This window comes from Hypanus sabinus, chromosome 19 (assembly GCF_030144855.1).
Source record: "Hypanus sabinus isolate sHypSab1 chromosome 19, sHypSab1.hap1, whole genome shotgun sequence".
NCBI lineage: Eukaryota > Metazoa > Chordata > Chondrichthyes > Myliobatiformes > Dasyatidae > Hypanus > Hypanus sabinus.
Genome location: NC_082724.1, coordinates 6,610,027 through 6,628,229, shown reverse-complemented (window position 1 = coordinate 6,628,229; position 18,203 = coordinate 6,610,027). Strand labels below are relative to the sequence as shown.

Genomic DNA, 18,203 nt, shown 5'->3' with positions numbered 1-18,203 from the left:
AATCAATGGACTTACTTTCAACCACTCTTCATCGCATGTTCACAATATTTATTGCTTATTTTTATTATTATTATTATTTCTTTCTTTTCATATTTGCATAGTTTGTTGTCTTTTGCACACTGGTTGAACGGTCAAGTTGGTGCAGTCTTTCATTGATTCTGTTATGGTTTATTGAGTATACCTGCAATGTTTCATGGACCTCTGTGAAGAGAACGAATTGCAGGTTGTATACTGTATACATACTCTGATATTAAATGTACTTCGAAACTTCGAAAGAAAATGAATCTCAGGGTTGAATACGGTGACATATATGTACTTTGATAATAAGCTCACTTTGAAATTTCTCCCATGCAACAAGCAATCTGCTTGAGGTCAAACAGTATCTGGTGGGGCGGGGGGGGGGGGGGAAGGAATTGTCAATGTTTTGGGTCATGACCTTCATCCATCCTTATTCAGGGTTCAACACAAAACGTTGACAATTCCTAACCCCCGACCCTGCACACACGCCAACCAAATGCTACTCAATCCACAGAGTTCCTCCAGCAGACTAGCTATTGCTCCAGATTCCAGCATCTGCAGCCTCATGTCTCTAGATTTCTCCCCACACCTCTGTCCAGGACAAAGGTGGTCCATCCATTTGTACAATTCCCCCCACCCTCCACTACTTCAGTTTCTTTAAGCAATGACTGAAATTCCAATCTGGAATGCACACAATCTCCATCATGCCACAGCACAGGAAAGGGTCAGTAACAAATGTTTTAAATAATCTGCCCTGGATATAGTGATTTTACAGCTTAGTGACAGAACTCTATCAGTTCAAATCCCCCCAGTACAGCTTGAGAATTCAAACTCATTTCTTTTTAAGAAGGGAAATTTTAAAAACAGCTTGTATCAGTGAAAGAGGCTGTTACACAGTTGTTAAAAATTCAGCTGGCTCAATGTAGTATTTTCCCAACTGGGCACATAACTATAACTTCAGTCTGACACCACGCTGCCTGAAACATTTCCTCTCTCGAGGTCTGAGTTGTTTTATCAGTTTATCTAACCACATCTGTGGTCAGCTGAAAATAACCACTTTAAGGTTTGCATTTCTCAAGCATGATATCTGCTGTCTGCGTGTCCCATCTGCACTTGCTTTCAGTCACTGTGAACGGCTTGAATATGAGTTGCCTCTCTGAAGTATTGGAACAAACTGTTCAGCGCAACAGTCCTGATGTGGTATTTGGAATCGAACATCATCAATTCCCTCCCCTCCCCACCCGGATGCGAGTCGACCTACTGAGTTGCTCTGACAGACTCTGGCCCAGTACATCACATGTAAAACTCTCCCAACCATTGAGCACATCTACATGTACCACTGTCATAGGAAAGCAGCACCCCTCATGAAAGATCCTCATCACCCAAGCCATGGTCTTTTCTTGCTGAAGGTACAGGAGCCTCAGGACTCGCACCACCAGGTTCAAGAATAGTTACTACCCCACACCCATCAGGGTCTTGTATAAAAGGGGATAACTACACTCACTTGCCCATCCATTGATATGTTCCCATAACTAATGATCTCACTTTAAGGGCTCTTTATCTCATTATCTCATGTTCTCATTATTTATTGCTGTTTATTTATATTTGCATTTGCACAGTTTGTTGTTTTCTGTACTCTAGTTGATCTTTCCTTGATCCTGTTATAGTTATTATTCAATATATTTACTGAGTATGCCCGCAGGAAAATGAATCTCATAAGTATCTTGATAATAAAATGTACTTTGTACTTTGTTGTTCCGGATTCAAGTTCAAGATTAAGTTCATTGTCATTCATCCATACATATAAGTGAAACATTGTTCCTTTGGGGCCAAGGTGAAAAACACGGTACATATCATCACACAGAGAGCATATAGTTCTAGCATCTGCATTCTCCCAGCCAACTATTGAAATTGTATTAAATGATAGAAATATCTCCTTAAGCTCACCATCTCTATGTCAACATACTATGTACATATCTATACTGCTATGCTTTGTAACTCTAAAACATAAAGCTAATCAAAATAAAAATAAGGGAGAGCCAGGGATAACTAGTGTACAGCGATTTTTATGAAGCATGCACATATCATGTGATGGTGTGATGATGTATGCCATTTACGTACTTTTACAGATAACCCACATGCACTATGCAAACAACAAATAATGCTTAATCAAACAATACATTTACAATATTACAAAAATATGAAATACACAACAGTCCTCCCTGCATAGCAATAAACTCCAACTCAATTATATATATATATATATATATATCTCAACTATATACTATATGCTATAGTTGTATATAGCATATGCATAATATACTATATAGTACAAATACTATACAGGCATCCACAGCATGGAATTTTAAATGATCCCATTTAGGCAAAGATTTAATCGCTGTGGAGGCTTTCTTATTCTCATAGGATAACATCTTTCCTGATAAGGGAGGTCACTCTCCTTGGCAGGTGAGAGTGGTGGCTACACAAGCAATCTCAGGTTTTGGGGCCTCTTCCATGGTGGGTGTAGAAGTTGACTCTGAGACTGCAGAAGTGGTTCTGACAGCTCTGAACACCTTTCTTCTCCTTTTCTTAGCACTGCCCTCTGGATCTTCTTCGATCCTTGCTTATGTCCCAGTCCTGGCTTCTTTCTCTCTGTTGATCCTCATTCTTTTTCTTTTTCTTCTTTCTAGGATGTGCATCTTGATCTCAGGAAGGTGCATTTAGTTCACTGGAGTATTCTTTTACTAATCCTTCTATTGCTCCCTTTACGACCTGATTCCTCAGCCGCAACATTATCAAGATGGCGCTAGCAAGCATCCTGCTGACAATTCACAAAACTACTTCTTTTACTTCTTTCAAATATGATTCTACTACTAAGCTGCATGTGACTGGAACCAGTGATTTACACTTTGATGGTATACTTTGGGGGCCGATTGAGCGATCTGGCACCTTGAGGAGTTTGGTGAGGTTTGGTCCTGAGTGTGCAGCCTGGAGGCCTGGAGATAGGATGTGAGCCCATGAATGACTCCATTGCTTCTCTCTGATTGAGGCATCAAGCCAGATTGAAGTTGACTAGGACGAGAGCGGAGGACAGATGGGTTTTTGGTGCCATCTGCCTGTATTTGACCAGTCTTCCTTGCCCTCTCACTAGCTGCTGATGGAAAAAAGGTGCAGGGGTCTTGGGATTCACATTGCCAGTGTTGATCAGCGAGGCTCATGGCAGTGTATTCATTTTGGGGACTTTGAGGTTCATGCTGCATGTGTTTCTGGATTCTGGTTACCTTTTTTTTGCTGTTTTTGAGTGGTTGTTTGGGGCAATCGACGCAGACTGGGGTGCTTTGGCAAAGAACGACCCTGCAGCCTGCATTGGCTAGTGGCGTGACGCTGAACTGAACTAAACTGGATACGACTGGACTTCTGGTTTGATATTTGATCATCTATGAGTTGTTCACTCGCCCTTTGCCATTTGCGCAATTGCTCTTTTTTTCACATACTGATGTTTCATGTTTTGTTGAACAGGTTCCATGGTGTTTCTTTGTTTCATGGTTGCCTACAGGAGGAAAAAATCTTAAGAGTTGTATTCTGTAAATATACTTTGATAATAAATGTAGTTTAAATCTGGCAAATCCTCTGCTTTTGTATCTCCATTGACTCCTCTCTTTTTGGCCTTCCATTCATCTGGCTGGGTTTTGATCTTTGCATCTACTTTTACAAGCAGCTTTGTCTCCCACTTGAAGTTCAAGCAATAACCTTAATGTATGGAGAATAGGTTCTTTTCATTCACAAAAGCCGAAAGCTCGCAACTTTCCTGAAACTCCTTGAACTCTCTTCCAGCTTAAAACCAAGCCATAATTTGCAAGTAACCACCTAATTAACATTTCAGAAGCTTTCACAGATATATTGCCTATAAAATCTGTTGCAGTTGGACCACGCTGCTCTTATGAGAAGCATAGTCCTTTTTTAGTCCAATATACTTTCCAACCAGAGGCACAGATGTCAGCACCAACACCTGTTTGCCATCTGCTAGGCCATGGTTCGTGGTGTACAGCAAGGAGCCAGTTGTGGCATCACCTGATACCTTTCCTAACTCGTTTCCAGTTGTCTCTTTTACAGGGGATGTGGTGGATGGATCTCCAATCAAGTTATAGTTGTCTCTGCCAGTCACGACCCCACAATGCTGGCCCTCCTGTTTTTAACCACATACAAGGCCAAAGTGGCTTGTTGGTTGCTGTATTTCAATGTTACAAATGTCATTCAAGTCAAGTCAAGTCAACTTTTATTGTCGTTTCGACCATAACTGCTGGTACAGTACATAGTAAAAATGAGACAACTTTTTTCAGGACCATGGTGTTACGTAACACAGAACAAAAACTAGACTGAACTACATAATAAAAAAAAACACAAAGAAAGCTACACTAGACTACAGACCTACACTGGACTGCAAAAAGTGCACAAAAACAGTGCAGGCATTACAATAAATAATAAACAGGACAATAGGGCAAGGTGTCAGTCCAGGCTTCGGGTATTGAGGAATCTGATAGCTTAGGGGAAGAAACTGTTACATAGTCTGGCCGTGAGAGCCTGAATGCTTCGGTGCCTTTTCCCAGACGGCAGTTGGGAGAAGAGATTGTATGAGGGGTGCATGGGGTCCTTCATAATGCTGTTTCCTTTGCGGATGCAGCGTGTAGTGCAAAATGTCCATAATGGTGGGAAGAGAGACCCCGGTGATCTTCTCAGCTGACCTCATTATCCGCTGCAGGGTCTTGCGATCCGTGATGGTGCAATTTCTGAATCAGGCAGTGATGCAGTTGCTCAGGATACTCTCAATACAACCCCTGTAGAATGTGATGAGGATGGGGGATGGGAGATGGACTTTCCTCAGCCTTCGCAAAAAGTAGAGACGCTGCTGGGCTTTCTTTGCTATGGAGCTGGTGTTGAGGGACCAGGTGAGATTCTCCGTCAAGTGAACACCAAGAAATTTGGTGCTGTTTACAATCTCTACCAAGGAGCCGTCGATGTTCAGCAGGGAGCGGTCACTCCGTGCAATCCTGAAGTCAACAACCAACTCTTTTGTTTTGTTCACATTAAGAGACAGGTTGTTGGCTCTGCACCAGTCCGTTAGCCGCTGCACCTCCTCTCTATAAGCTGACTCGTCGCTTACATAGAAATGATCTTTTCTCCAGTATTGTTTCTTAGTTGGATATCTGCAGGCTTCAATTCAGTATCTTTGAAATGTCCTTCCCACTTATATCCTGCTCTCAATCTCCTCACCAGCTTTCAATTCCCTGAATATGACTGCTTAACTTTCACCATGGATGTCCAGACCTTATACACTTCTATACCCTATCAACTTGGCCTCTCTAATTTTACTTTTCTAATTCTAATTCTAAAGCTCTCTAATTTTCTCTCAATAAAAGAACCATCTAGCTCCCCTGCACTACCACCCTCCCCTATCTGGCAGAACTGGTCCCATTCCTCTACAATTTCTCCTTCGGCTTCTGCCACTTTTCTCAGACTTGAGGGGTAGCCATGGACATTCGAGTGGGCCTCAGCTCTGTCTTCTATTTTGTTGGCTCAGTAGAACAGACCATGTTCCAAGCATTCCCTGGTAATGCTCCACAACTCCTCCTCTGCTACATTGGCACTGCACCAACTGTGCTACAACTGTATTGGTGCTGCTTCATGCACCCATGCTAAGCTCGTCAAATTCATCATCTTTGCCTCCAACTTCCACCTTGTCCTTAAATTCACTTGGTACATCCCTGACATCACCATCCTCTTTCCCAATCTCTCTGTCTCCTTCTCTGGACATCTATTATGAACCTACTGATCCCACAGATATCTTGATTGTAACTTTTCCCACTCTGTCTCCTGTAAAAACGCTATTCCTTTTCTCAGTCCCTTTCTCTTTACTGTATCTGTTCCCAGGATGAAACTCTCCTCCAGAGCTTCTCTTCCTCTATCATCGATGCTGTCTTTAACCACATCTCCTCCATTTCCTGATATCTGTGCTCACCTCATCTGCCACCACCTTAACAGCGATAGTCCTCATGAGCCCCCACATCCAACACATCATTCTCCACAACATCTGCCATCGCCAAAGGGATCCTACCACCAAACACATACTTACATCCTCCCACTCTCTGCTTTCCACAGGGATTCCTCTCTCTGTGATCCCCTTGTCCATTTGTCCCTTCCTAATAATCTTGCACTCGGCAATTATCCCTGCAAGGAGCCAAAGTGCTGCACCTACTCATTCACCTCCTCCCTCACTTCCTTTCAGGGCCCCAAGCAGTCCTTCCAGCTGAGGCAAAATTCCACCTGCAAATCTGCTGGAGCCTTCTGTTGTATCCTGTACTTCCAATGTGGTCTCCTCTGCATTGGTGAGACCTATCATAACCTGGGGGACTGCTTCATCAAGCACCTCCACTCCATCCGCCAAAGGCAGAACTTCTAGGTGGCCCAACATTTTGTTTCCGATTCTCATTCCCATTCTGACATGTTGGTCCATGGCTTCCTCTTGTGCCACGATGAGGCCACCCTCAGGGAGGAGGAGAAATGCATATATTCCATCTGGTTAACCTCTAACCTGATGGCACGTATATTGATTTCTCTATCTTGTTAAAAAAAATTCCCTTCCCCTCCCCTCTTCTATTTCCCCTCAAGCCTGTCAGCTGGACAGCTTTCTGTTTAGATGTTGTGACTTTAATCACATTCACTTTCATTCCTGACTGCAACCCAACTGTGCCTCTGTCTGCTATTTCTTTTGATACAATGATTTCAGCTGCTCTTTTAAATAGACAATAGGTGCAGAAGTAGACCATTCGGCCCTTCGAGCCTGCACCGCTCGAATGTAAATGTAAGTTGTGCTTAAGTTAGGAGTCATTCTTGAATGCTACCCTGTCAGATTCGACATCCTAACAATATCTCAGTGCATCATGAAATCCATTACCTAACTAGCGATGCTCAGACTTCAACTCAACCATGTACGCTGAAATTAACACCCCTTCATTTTGATTCCGCTTATGAAACCTAAAGCATTCCACGATCAACAAAGGTTTTGGCACTAAATGATCTTCTATTACTTCCATAATATCTGCAAAAGCTCATTTCACCTGGTTTGGTTGGAGCAATTAAATTTCAAAGCGAACAGTATGCCTTTAAATACAATGCATTCTGCAAAACTGACACTTGTTTCTCATTGGTTATTCCATTTGTTTTAAAATACTGTTCAATCCATTCAGTATACATATTCTAGTTGCCTTTTCTGTAAACAAACACATCAATCTTTCTGTAGCCAGCCATTTATGCTTTTTTATGATTTTAATCAGTGCTTATGAACCTATGAATTCTTCCACTTTCTGCCTTTTTAAATAACTTGACCAACTTTCTCCCCTTGTGAAGAAAAAAACCGAGCTGCGCTACTTCTTGTTATTCGATCATTTCACTCTTGCAATAGAAGTGTGCTGCACTTTTTTTAAGCTCAAACATTTTGCTACACTTCAACAGGTAGGTTTGTTTTTAAAAAATACTTCATTGCCACTGTTATGTTTTGTAACTTTGAAAACTTCAACTAATTGCAAGAAAAAGACAGGTGCCCAAGAGATATGCGTCTTAGTTTGTTTTTACTTTAAACAAGGAAATCCAGAGCAACACACACAAAATACTGTGAAGCCTGTGGTATGTCAAATTACCAGGTGAACAAGTAGTTTTTGGGGTACTGCAAGTCTGTGTTTTTATTGATGCTTTGCTGCACACTTGAGTGCTTGGCGGAGAGTACTTTTTTGCTGGTGGGGAAGGGGGTCGTTGCCTAACTGCTGTTTGTGCGTAGGAGGGGGATCAGGGTCTAAATTGTTATTTTTTGTGTAATTTAACTCTCTTCATGCTTGCTTATCATCATCATCATTATATGCCGTGTCACATGATGTGGGTTAGCATGGTCTCATGACCGTGATTGTTCTTGGCAAATTTTTCTACAGAAGTGGTTTGCCAGTGCCTTCTTCTGGGCAGTGTTTTTACAAGACAGGTGACCCCAGTCATTATCAAAACTCTTCAGAGACTGTCTGCCTGGTTTCAACGGTTGCATAACCAGAACTTGTGATATACACCAGCTGCTCATACAACCATCTATCACCTGCTCCCATGACTTCACGTGACCCTGACTGGGGGACTAGGCAGTGCTACACCTTGCCCAAGGGTGACTTGCAGGCTGGAGAAGGGAAAGAGAGCCTTATGCCTCCTTATGTAGAGACGAATATCCACCCCACCACCCCATGCTTATTTATATGTTTCTATGATCACCTGTTTGTCTGTAAACGTTCAGTAATTTGCAGTATGCAGCAGACTTCAATGACGTTTCCATATACGCGTGATTTATAAACTAATTTGAAGCTGAATCTGAAAAACTATAGCGAGTTCGGAACTTCAGTACTTTCTTTGTCTTGAAGCCTGTGTCATGGCAGTGTAAATCAAGGTTGTCCTTGTTGCCTCACCTGCTGTTCTCATCCGTGAAGATTCCCTTTTCTGTCCAGCTTGAAAGAGTTTTCAGTACAGAGAAAGGCCCAGGAGGCAGTTCTTTGTTTGAGTGAGTTGGTTACAGTTAGGATTTGATCCCTGTTTCTGTGCTTTGTTCAAGTGAGTTGGTTACAGTTAGAATTTATCACACGTTTCTGTGCTTTGTTTGAGTGAGATGGTTAAAATTAGTTTACCTGTTTCTGTGCTTTGCTCTCATTTCTTTGTGATGAACATCTTATAAAATAGTCGTAACCACAAGATCTGCGCTTCAATCTTGGCTTCCGAAGAACCTTCTGGACAATATTATCTCCAGATCCATCATTACCAAAGTAACATTCAGTGACCATAAACTGTTATCATCACTGAAGGATGAGCAGCTACCAGCCAAGACTGTAATGGCCATCCTTCCTCACCCAACATCCTTAACAATTAATACTTATAGCATTCAAGCTAACAGCAACAAACCCAAAAAGCAAGCGTGCAAAAAACTCCAAACTAACTAATCGCCTCCAGTAGGCTGCAGCCAACAAAGCCGTCAGTCTTTGTACCTGTGAGACAGAGCAGTATTTCTGGTCTCGTACTCACGTGACACCAGCGTGCGCTGTAGCTCATTCTCTGGATACTTACTTGACATGGGTGTCTGCAATCGTGGCGGCTTCATTAAATTGTGCTGAGGCCAGCCGGTAGTACTCAGCTTTCTGAAAGAAAATAAATGCAATGGTTATTTTTTCAAATATACACTGTACCGATGGGCAGTACTTCATCAAGTTTACCTTGGAAATACAATACTGATCGATATTCCACTGACATACATTATCCTCAGACATCTGCTGTAAAGATATTAACATAACGAGGCTGAACAAGATATATATGTAGTCAGAGAAAACCCCAGGCATTGCATAATACCTATTCTCAGGACACTTTGGGTTGCTGCCAACAACAGGAAAATGTTCTTCTTAAGCAACAATGGACTTCCAAATGGTTGCTCTGTGCAGATTAATGCAAGAAATCAGAATTTCTACCACTGTCACTGTCGAATAACATACAAAGTGTTGGAGGAACTCAGCAGGTCAGGCAGCAGCTATGGAGAGGAATAAACAGTCCATGTTTCAGGCCGAGACCCTTCATCAGGAATCTTGAGATGTTGACTCTTTATTCTACTCCACTGAGTTCCTCCAACAAATTGTTTGTTGCTCTGGATTCCAGCACCTGCAGTCTCCTGTGTCTCCAGGCGGAACAGGCTGAAGTAGTGTTAGTATAAGGAAAGGTCAGATAGACTTGGGTTGTTTCTTCTGGAGCACCAGGGGCTGAAGGACTTAAAGATGGGAGGGGAAAGCGAGAAAGACTTTTTACCCGGAAGGGGATAGGTGCTTGGAACATGCAGCCAGAGAGGTGATAGAAGATGTTTAAGTGGCATTTAGACAGACATGTAAACTGGTAGGAAATGGATAGATATGGACCATGTGCAGGCAGATAGTATTAGTTTAGACTGGCTTCATGATCGGCACAGACAAAGGGCCTGTTCCTGTACTGTACTATGCATTACAAGAGTGCTATTGGATTTATTTTGTCCAGCAGACAGAGATTTTATTTATCTTTGTTTTTACTTAGAAATAAAGCGCAGAACAGGGTCTTCCGGCCCAATGAGCGCACAGCACATCGCTACCTATTTAACTAGTCAGCTAATCACAGGAAAATTTACAATTATCAATTAACCTACTAGCTGGTACATCTTTGGAACGTGGGAGGAAGCCAAAGCACCTGCAGAAGGCCGGAAAACTGACACATTCATGGGGAGGGATGTACAAACTCTTTACAGATGGCGTTAGAACTGAACTCTGAAATCTGACAATCTGAGCTGTAATAGCTTTGCATTAATCACTATGCTGCCATGGCACCCAACTTATTTCACAGTTCATCTGATAATGAGAACTCATCTTTATGTGAGGTGGTGTAAGACATTCCTCTCCTCCACTAGCCTTGCTGATGGTGTAACACCTGCTTACCCACCTCCACAACCCCGATCAGGGTCACGTGAAGCCATGGGAGCCGGTGGTGGATGGTCGTATGAGCAGCCGGTGCATATCACAAGTCCTGGTTATGTGACCACTGACGCCAGGCAGACAATCTCTGAAGAGTATTGATAATGGCTGGGGTCACCCGCCTTGTAAAGACACTGCCCAGAAGAAGGCAATGGCAACCACTTCTGTAGAAAAGTTTGCCAAGAACAATCATGGTCATGGAAAGATCATGATAACTCAAGTCATATGACAGGGCACATAATGAACAGGGTAAATGAAAGCAGGCTTCTTCCACTGAGGCTGAATGAGATTAAAACCAGAGCTCATAGATTAAAGGTGAAAGGTGAAATGTTTAAGGGGGGGCTGAGGGGAAACTTTTTCACTCATGGTGGTGAGTGTTGACAATGGTAGTAGTGGATGCAAGTTTGATTTCACCATTGAAGAGAAATTTGAATAAGTACATGAATGGGAGGGGTATGGAGGGCTTTGGTCTAGGTTCAGGTTGACGGTATGAGGCAGAATAATAGTTCAGCATGTACTAAATGGGCCAAAGGGTCTGCTTCTGTACTTTGATGTTCCATGACTCCATGACTCTAAGGCCAGAGAAACTTCCACTGGGGCACAACACTGATGACAGGAAGGAATATCTGGGGGAAGCAACACACACAAAACGCTGGAGGAATTCAGCAAGTCAGGCGGCATCTATGGAAAGGAATAGAGTCGACATTTTGGGAGTCCTGATGAAGGGCCTAGGGCCAAAACATCAAATGTATATTCTTCCCCATCAATACTGCCTGACCTGCTGAATTTCTCCAGCATTTCGTGTCTGTTGCTCTGGATTTCCAGCATCTGCAAAATCTTTTGTAAGTATCTGGGGGTCATTTTAGACAAAGAAGCTTCAACACAACTAAAATAACATCAGTGGTTCTTTTATAAAGCACCACCGCTGTTTCCCATTTTTTTTTAAACTGATTATCAGGCCATCGATAAATCATAACCTGATCCTTAGTGAATAGCACAGAACTCTCACGCTTCTTAGAGGTTTCCTCTGTCAGATGATGAAGTACCATCTTCTAAACTGGGATAAGCGCTTCATCACCTAAAGGAAGAAACCCCCAGGGGTTCGAAAACATGGAGCATACTTTTAAAAAAGGGAAAATTAGACATGAAGCTATCGGCTAACATCATTTGTGGTTACTTAGGTAATACTATTTAAATTGCTGAAGTGCGTTGTTTATTTAGAACCTGATAATACTGATTTGAAAGGTTTTGCTGTCAAGAAGCGATCTTTACTAAGATAAATGTCAGGGATGATCGTGACACAGATATTATACACAGCGGAAGTCATTCTCTCATAGTTTTAATTGCTGCTGTGAAGGTGATTTTGTCTAACTGAAAGGCGGTGGTGATATGCTACAGGACAAATAGAAGGGAGGTGTCCACATACAGTCTAAGTGAGTGATGGAAAATGCTGTTTGATAATTCTGTAAACTTCATCATCTCAGCGGAAACATTGGCTGCATAATACAAATTGTAACAAATGGCAGTGCAGCGCACAGAAAATGCTGGAGAGACTCAGCAGGTCAGGCAGCTGCTGTTCAGGAATGAGACCCTTCATCAAGACTGGAAAGGAAGGGGCAAGATCCCAGAATAAGGAGCTTGGGGTGGAGGGTAGAGGAAGGAGTACAAGTAGAAGGTGACAGGTGAAGTCAGGTGGTTGGGGGAGGGAATGGTGAAAAAAGAAGCTGGGAGGTAATAGGTGGAAGAGGTGAAGGGCTGGAGAAGAAGGGAGCTGATAGGAGAGAGGATAATGGGAGAAAAGGAAAGATGAGGGACATCAGGGGGAGGTGATAGGCAAGCAAGGAGAGAGGGAAGAGGCCACAGTGGAGAATTGAAGAATTGGAAAGGGAGAGTGGGAAAATTTACCAGAAGTTGCAGAAACTAATGTTCATGCCACCAGGCTGGGGACAGTGTAGCACTACTCATCTCTTTCTAAAAGTTCAAAAAGTCCTACAAGAGAGTCCACTCTTCACCTTACCTCACTTCATTCCCTATCTCAAAGATCGGAGGTGCAAAGGGACTTACAACTCCTTGTGCAGGACTCCTTAAAGGTTAACCAGCAGGCTGAGACAGTATTATGGATGACAGATACAATGTTAGCATTTGTTTTGAGAGGACTAGAATAAAAAGGCAAGGATATAATGCTGAGGCTTTATAAGGCATTCGTTAGAACACACTGGGAGTATTGTGAGCCATTTTAAGAAAAAGCATGCTGACTCATGAGAATGATCCAGGAAGTGGAAGGGCCAACTATGAAAAGCATTGATGGCTCTGGGCCTGAACTGACTGGAATTTAGAAGATTGAGGGGTATATCAAATTCAAGGTGAACCTATTATCAAAGATCATATCTTATTGAATTCGACCAAACGTTGATCAACCTAGACAGAGTGGATGAGGAGAGGATGTTTCCAAAAGTGGGAGAGTCCAGGACAAGAGGGTGCAGATTCAGAATATAAGGACATCCCTTTAGAACAGAAATGAGATGGAATTTCTTCATCGAGAGGGTGGTGAAACTGTGGAATTCATTGCCACAGATGGCTGTGGCCAGGTCATTTAAAGCAGAGGTAAGGGCATCAAAGCTTATTGGGAGAAGGCAGGAAAATTGAGTAGAGTGAGATAATAAATCAGCCATGATTGAATGGAGGAAACTCAATGGGGCAAATAGCCTAATTCTGCTCTTAAGTCTTATGTTTTTCTGGTCTTACCCACTCCAGACTCAGGCTAGCTTAGACACTTTGGACATGGAATGTCCTCTTGTGCTATCACTTGTTGCACACTTTGTAAAGTTCTCCCTCAACCATCAATCTGACATTCCTCGTGAAGAAGACATGCCAGTGGCTCTACTTCATTTGGTGTTTGAAGAGATTTTGTATGTCACTAAGGACTCTAACAAATTTCTACAGATTGATTGTGGAGAGAATTCTGACTGGTTGCATCCCAGACTGGTATGGAGGCGCCAATGCACAGGATCACAAGAGGCTGCAGACATCTCTCCACCCATCTCTGCATCCTATCAATGTCCTATTGTAACCTATGACAACGCGATGCTCCCTCAAGTAAAAGCCCCTGGTATTACAGGAAAGGTATTAGCATAGATGGAAGATTGGCTAACTAGCAGGAGGCAACAAGTGGGAATAAAGGGGGCCTTTTCTAGTTGGCTGCCAGTGACCAGTGATGTGCTGCAGAGGTCAGTGTTGGAACTGCTTCTTTTCACGTTGTACGTCAAGGATTTGGATAAAAGAATTGATGACATTGTGGCCAAGTTTGCAGGTGACGTGAAGATAGATGGAGGAGCAGGAAGTTTTGAAGAAGCTGGGTGTCTGGAGAAGAATTTAGACAGATTGGGGGAATGGACAAAGAAATGGAAGATGAAATATTATGTATGGAAGTGCATGGTCAAGCACTTTGGCAGGGGAGAAAATTCAAAGAATTAGAAGTACAGAAGGATTTGGAAGTCTTCGTGCAGGTTAACTTGCAGGTTGAGTCGGCAGTAAGGAAGGCAAATGCAACACTAGTATTCATTTTGAGAGGGCTAGAATACAAAAGGAAGGATGTAACGCTGAGGCTTTATAAGGCATTGGTCGGATCACATTTGGAATACTGTGAGCAACTTTGGGCCAATTCTGTAAGAAAAGATGTGCAGGTGTTGGAGAGGGCCCAGAGGAGTTTCACAAGAATGATCCAGGAATGAAAGGGTTAATGTAGGAGGAGTTTGATGGCCCTGGACCCGTTTTCTCAGTGGTGTTTAGAAGAATGAGAGGTATCTCAATGAAACCTATTGAGTATTGAAAGGTCTGGATAGAGTGGGTGTGGAAAGGATGTATCCAATGGGGGTGGGGGGGAAGCCTAGGACCAGAGGGAACAGCCTCAGAATTGAGAGACATCCATTTAGAACAGAGATGTGGAAAATCTTTTTTAGCTGGAGGGTAATGAATCTATGGAATTCATTGCTAAAGATGGCTGTGCAGGCCAATTCATTGGATATATTTAAGGCTCTTTTTAAAATCAGGATGTCAAAGGCTATGGAGAGAAGGGAGGAGAATTGGGTTGAAAGGGATGATGAATCAGCCATGAAGACATGGCAGAGCAGATTCGATGGGCTGAGTAGCCAGATTCTACTCCTATGTCTTATGGTCTTAAATCACCTCGGGGCAAATGAGCAAACTAGCAAAAGCAAGAATGAAGCAAGAGGGTGTGAAAGAACTGAAACACCTTTAATATATTCTTTAGGATATCTGCCAATACCTTAAACCTAATAAAGTACTTTGGAGAGAAAGTCACCACTGGATTGTTTTTACTAGATTAAAGAAACACAATACAAATGCAATCTGTCATTCAACTAGACACTGGTCGTGTGTGACATTATGTGCTCAATGTCAGCAGAATGTAAGAACTTTAAAAAAGCTAATCCAATATTCACCGATCATTGTTTTATAATGATCCATAAGGAATTGTCAGCTTATTTTCTATCTCCTTCATTGAACCCAGATCCAGTAGCCACTTAATTCTAAGAACTTTATTTCTTCCTACAATCTACTAACTTTCAAAGCCAAATTTATTTCCTTTTCTATTTTGGTCCCAGTTTATCCTGAGGTGATAGAGTCATAGAGCATGACAGCACAGAAATAGTCCCTTTGAGCTCAAAAGTCCAAGGTTCAAAGTACTTTTATTATCAAAGTATGTATAAATTATACAACCTTCAGGTTCGTTGCTTACAGGCAGCCTCAAAACAAGAAATCCAAAACAACCTTATTTAAAAAAAGACTAACACCCAATGTCTGGAAAGAGAAATAAAACACATATCATGCAAGCAATAAAAGAAAGCAAAAGCATTCAGAATAAGACACACAGACAGATATACTTTATTGATCCCGAGGGAAATTGGGTTTCGTTACAGCCGCGCCAACCAAGAATAGTGTAGAAATAGAGCAATATAAAACCATAAATAATTAAATAATAATAAGTTAATCATGCCAAGTGGAAATAAGTCCAGGACCGGCCTATTGGCTGAAGTCAATTGAAGAAAATTGAGTCTAGAGACCTGAAGCTCCGATCAGCTGGAGTCAGCCCACAGTGTCAATCTCAGTTCAACACACAGCAGACCAAATCATCGCAAAGCTCGCAGTCGCAGAGACTGGAGCAAGGGGAGCAGTCTTTGCTGACTTCTTCATTGTTTTTGATGATAGTTAATCATAATTTACTACAGACAAAGTGCTATTAATAAAGTACTTAGTCATAAGTTTTGCTTTATGAACCAGCAGTAAGCTGTTACCCAACTTCAGCAGTTATCGTAAACTGGAGTTTGGCCCATCTAGTCTGTGCCAAACTGTTATTTTGACTAATCCCACTGACCCACACCTGGGTCATACATCCATGTACTTAACCAAACTTCTCTTAAATTTTGAAATCAAACCCACATCCACCACTTACACTAGCAGCTCGTTCCACACTCACACCACCCTTTGAGTGAACCACTCAGATTCCCCTTAATATTTCACCTGATGAAGGGTCTCAGCCCGAAACATCGACTGTTTATTTCCTTCCATTGATGCTGCCTGAACTCCAGCACTTTGTGTGTTTTATTCTTTAATCTTATTGATATCTTTCTTGTAGGCAAGTGACCAGAACAACGCACATAGCATAACTCCAAATTTGGCCTCACATCTCATATAAGATCCATTCTGCAGATGCTGAAAGTCCAGGGCAACACACACAAAATGCAGGAGGAACTCAGCAGGCAGGCAGCATCTATGGAAGTGAATAAATAATCAACTTTTCAGGCCGAAACACTTCATCAGAACTGGAAAGGAAGGGAGAAGATGTGAGAATAAGAAGGTGGGGGAAGGGGAAGAAGGCTAGCTGGAAAGTGATAGGCGAAGCCCAGTGGAAAGATGCAGGCTGGAGAGGAAAGAATCTAATAGGAGAGGAGAGTGGAACATAGGAGAAAGGGAAGGAGGAGGTGACTCAGGCAGATGAGAAGAGGTAAGAGGCCAGTGAGGGGAATTGAAGAGGGGAGGGGAAGGGAATAATTTTTTTTTAACCAGAAGCAGAAATGAATATTCATCCCATCAGATTGGAGGCTACCCGGATGGAATATAAGCTGTTGCTTTTATTCCTCATCATGGTGTGAGCAGAGGCTATAGATGGACATGTTGGAACAGGAATGTGATTCAGTATTAAAATGTTTGGCCACTGGAGAGTTCTGGTGAATGGAGCAGAGGTGCTCAAAAAAGCTGTCCCCCAATTCATGATGGGTCTCAACAACTGTATAAGTTGCGTTGACTGTTAACACAAAACAACTCATTTCACTGTATATTTCAATGTACAAGTGATAAATAAATAAATAAATCTGAATCTGAATTCCCTTCCACACGTTCCATCTTTTCAATAATTGGAGAGAGGCAGCAGGGTTCCTTATGCTTACTGAACTAGCAGGCAGAAATCAGGACTGATGATCCAGTTATCACCAATGCAAGTGGAGAATTTAAATGCTTTTAAAATCTGAAATAAGATGCTAGCATCAGTAATAATAACTGTTTTATGACCCCTTCCCTAATTTCCTTAGGGAAGAAAATTGCCTGGCCTGTTTGTGATATTAATGTGCTCGAAGCCTAATTCAGTGTGGTTCATTCTAATCAAAATGGCTGACTATGTCATTTACTTTAAGAGCAGTTCAGGACAGGCAATAAATGTTGGTTTTGCAAGAAACGCCCATAATCTGAAAATGAATACACTGGACAACTATTTTTTTCATAAGTGTTGCTTCCTCAGAAGTTTTTTTCTTCTTGAAGCTGAACACAAATATAATTTCAAATTACTTGTATTACATAGGAATTAGGAGAAACAAGAAATTAACTTTAATTGAATAAAATGTGCTTAATTGCATAACGGTGCTAACGCTTTGCAATAGTTCAACTAAGCTAAAAACGTTTTGCTGAATATTCTTGTTTGTACTCAGTGTCTGAGGCTCCTTGTTTAACTGTCCAACAGGCCAGCATTGATGGTTCCAGTTGTCCTGATACCGCTTCTCCATGACCGCAATGTCCTGGTGAAACCTTTCATCATGCTCGTCACTGACAGCACCAAGAATTGCAGGGAAGATGTCTAAATGGCAATGCAGAAAATGAATCTTTAGAGACATGGCGCACTTCATGGTTTTGTACACGTGCAGCATGTTGTAGTTGCCAAAACAATTTTCAACATCATCCTTGAATGTCTTCCATGTGATATTTTCCAGTTCCACTAGAAGTTCTTCGAATTGCCAGTCACTGATGATCTGTTTGACCTGTGGACCACCAGAAGTTCTTCCTTAACCTTGGCATCAGTTATTCTGACTTGAATTATGAAATGAAATATCAAATATAGGCATTTTTTGTAAAAATGGTACATGATAGGGAAATTACATTGTGATTTCCATGATCAGCAGCCCAAAATCTATAAGGTAACATCCAAAAGTATTTAGGAAGAAAATCTTTGTTGTCTGGTGATATTCAACAGGAATTTGGTAGCTTTCTGTACTTGGTGTACTAAATTGGACTTCTCAGTATGAATCACTACAATACCTAATCTATAGCTCATCAATGGAAACA

At 41.9% G+C, this 18,203-nt stretch overlaps 1 protein-coding gene across 9 annotated transcripts in view; it reads right to left on the bottom strand.

Annotated features, from left to right (window-relative positions):
- The window catches only part of LOC132377708 (MICOS complex subunit mic25-b-like), a 700,497-nt gene that overhangs the window by 298,208 nt on the left and 384,086 nt on the right, over positions 1 to 18,203 (bottom strand). For all 9 annotated transcript variants that reach the window (XM_059943952.1, XM_059943949.1, XM_059943946.1 and 6 more), the window contains one exon: positions 9,160 to 9,230. In XM_059943952.1, coding sequence (XP_059799935.1) covers positions 9,160 to 9,230 — 71 coding nt within the window. The remainder of the gene's footprint in view (positions 1 to 9,159; positions 9,231 to 18,203) is intronic.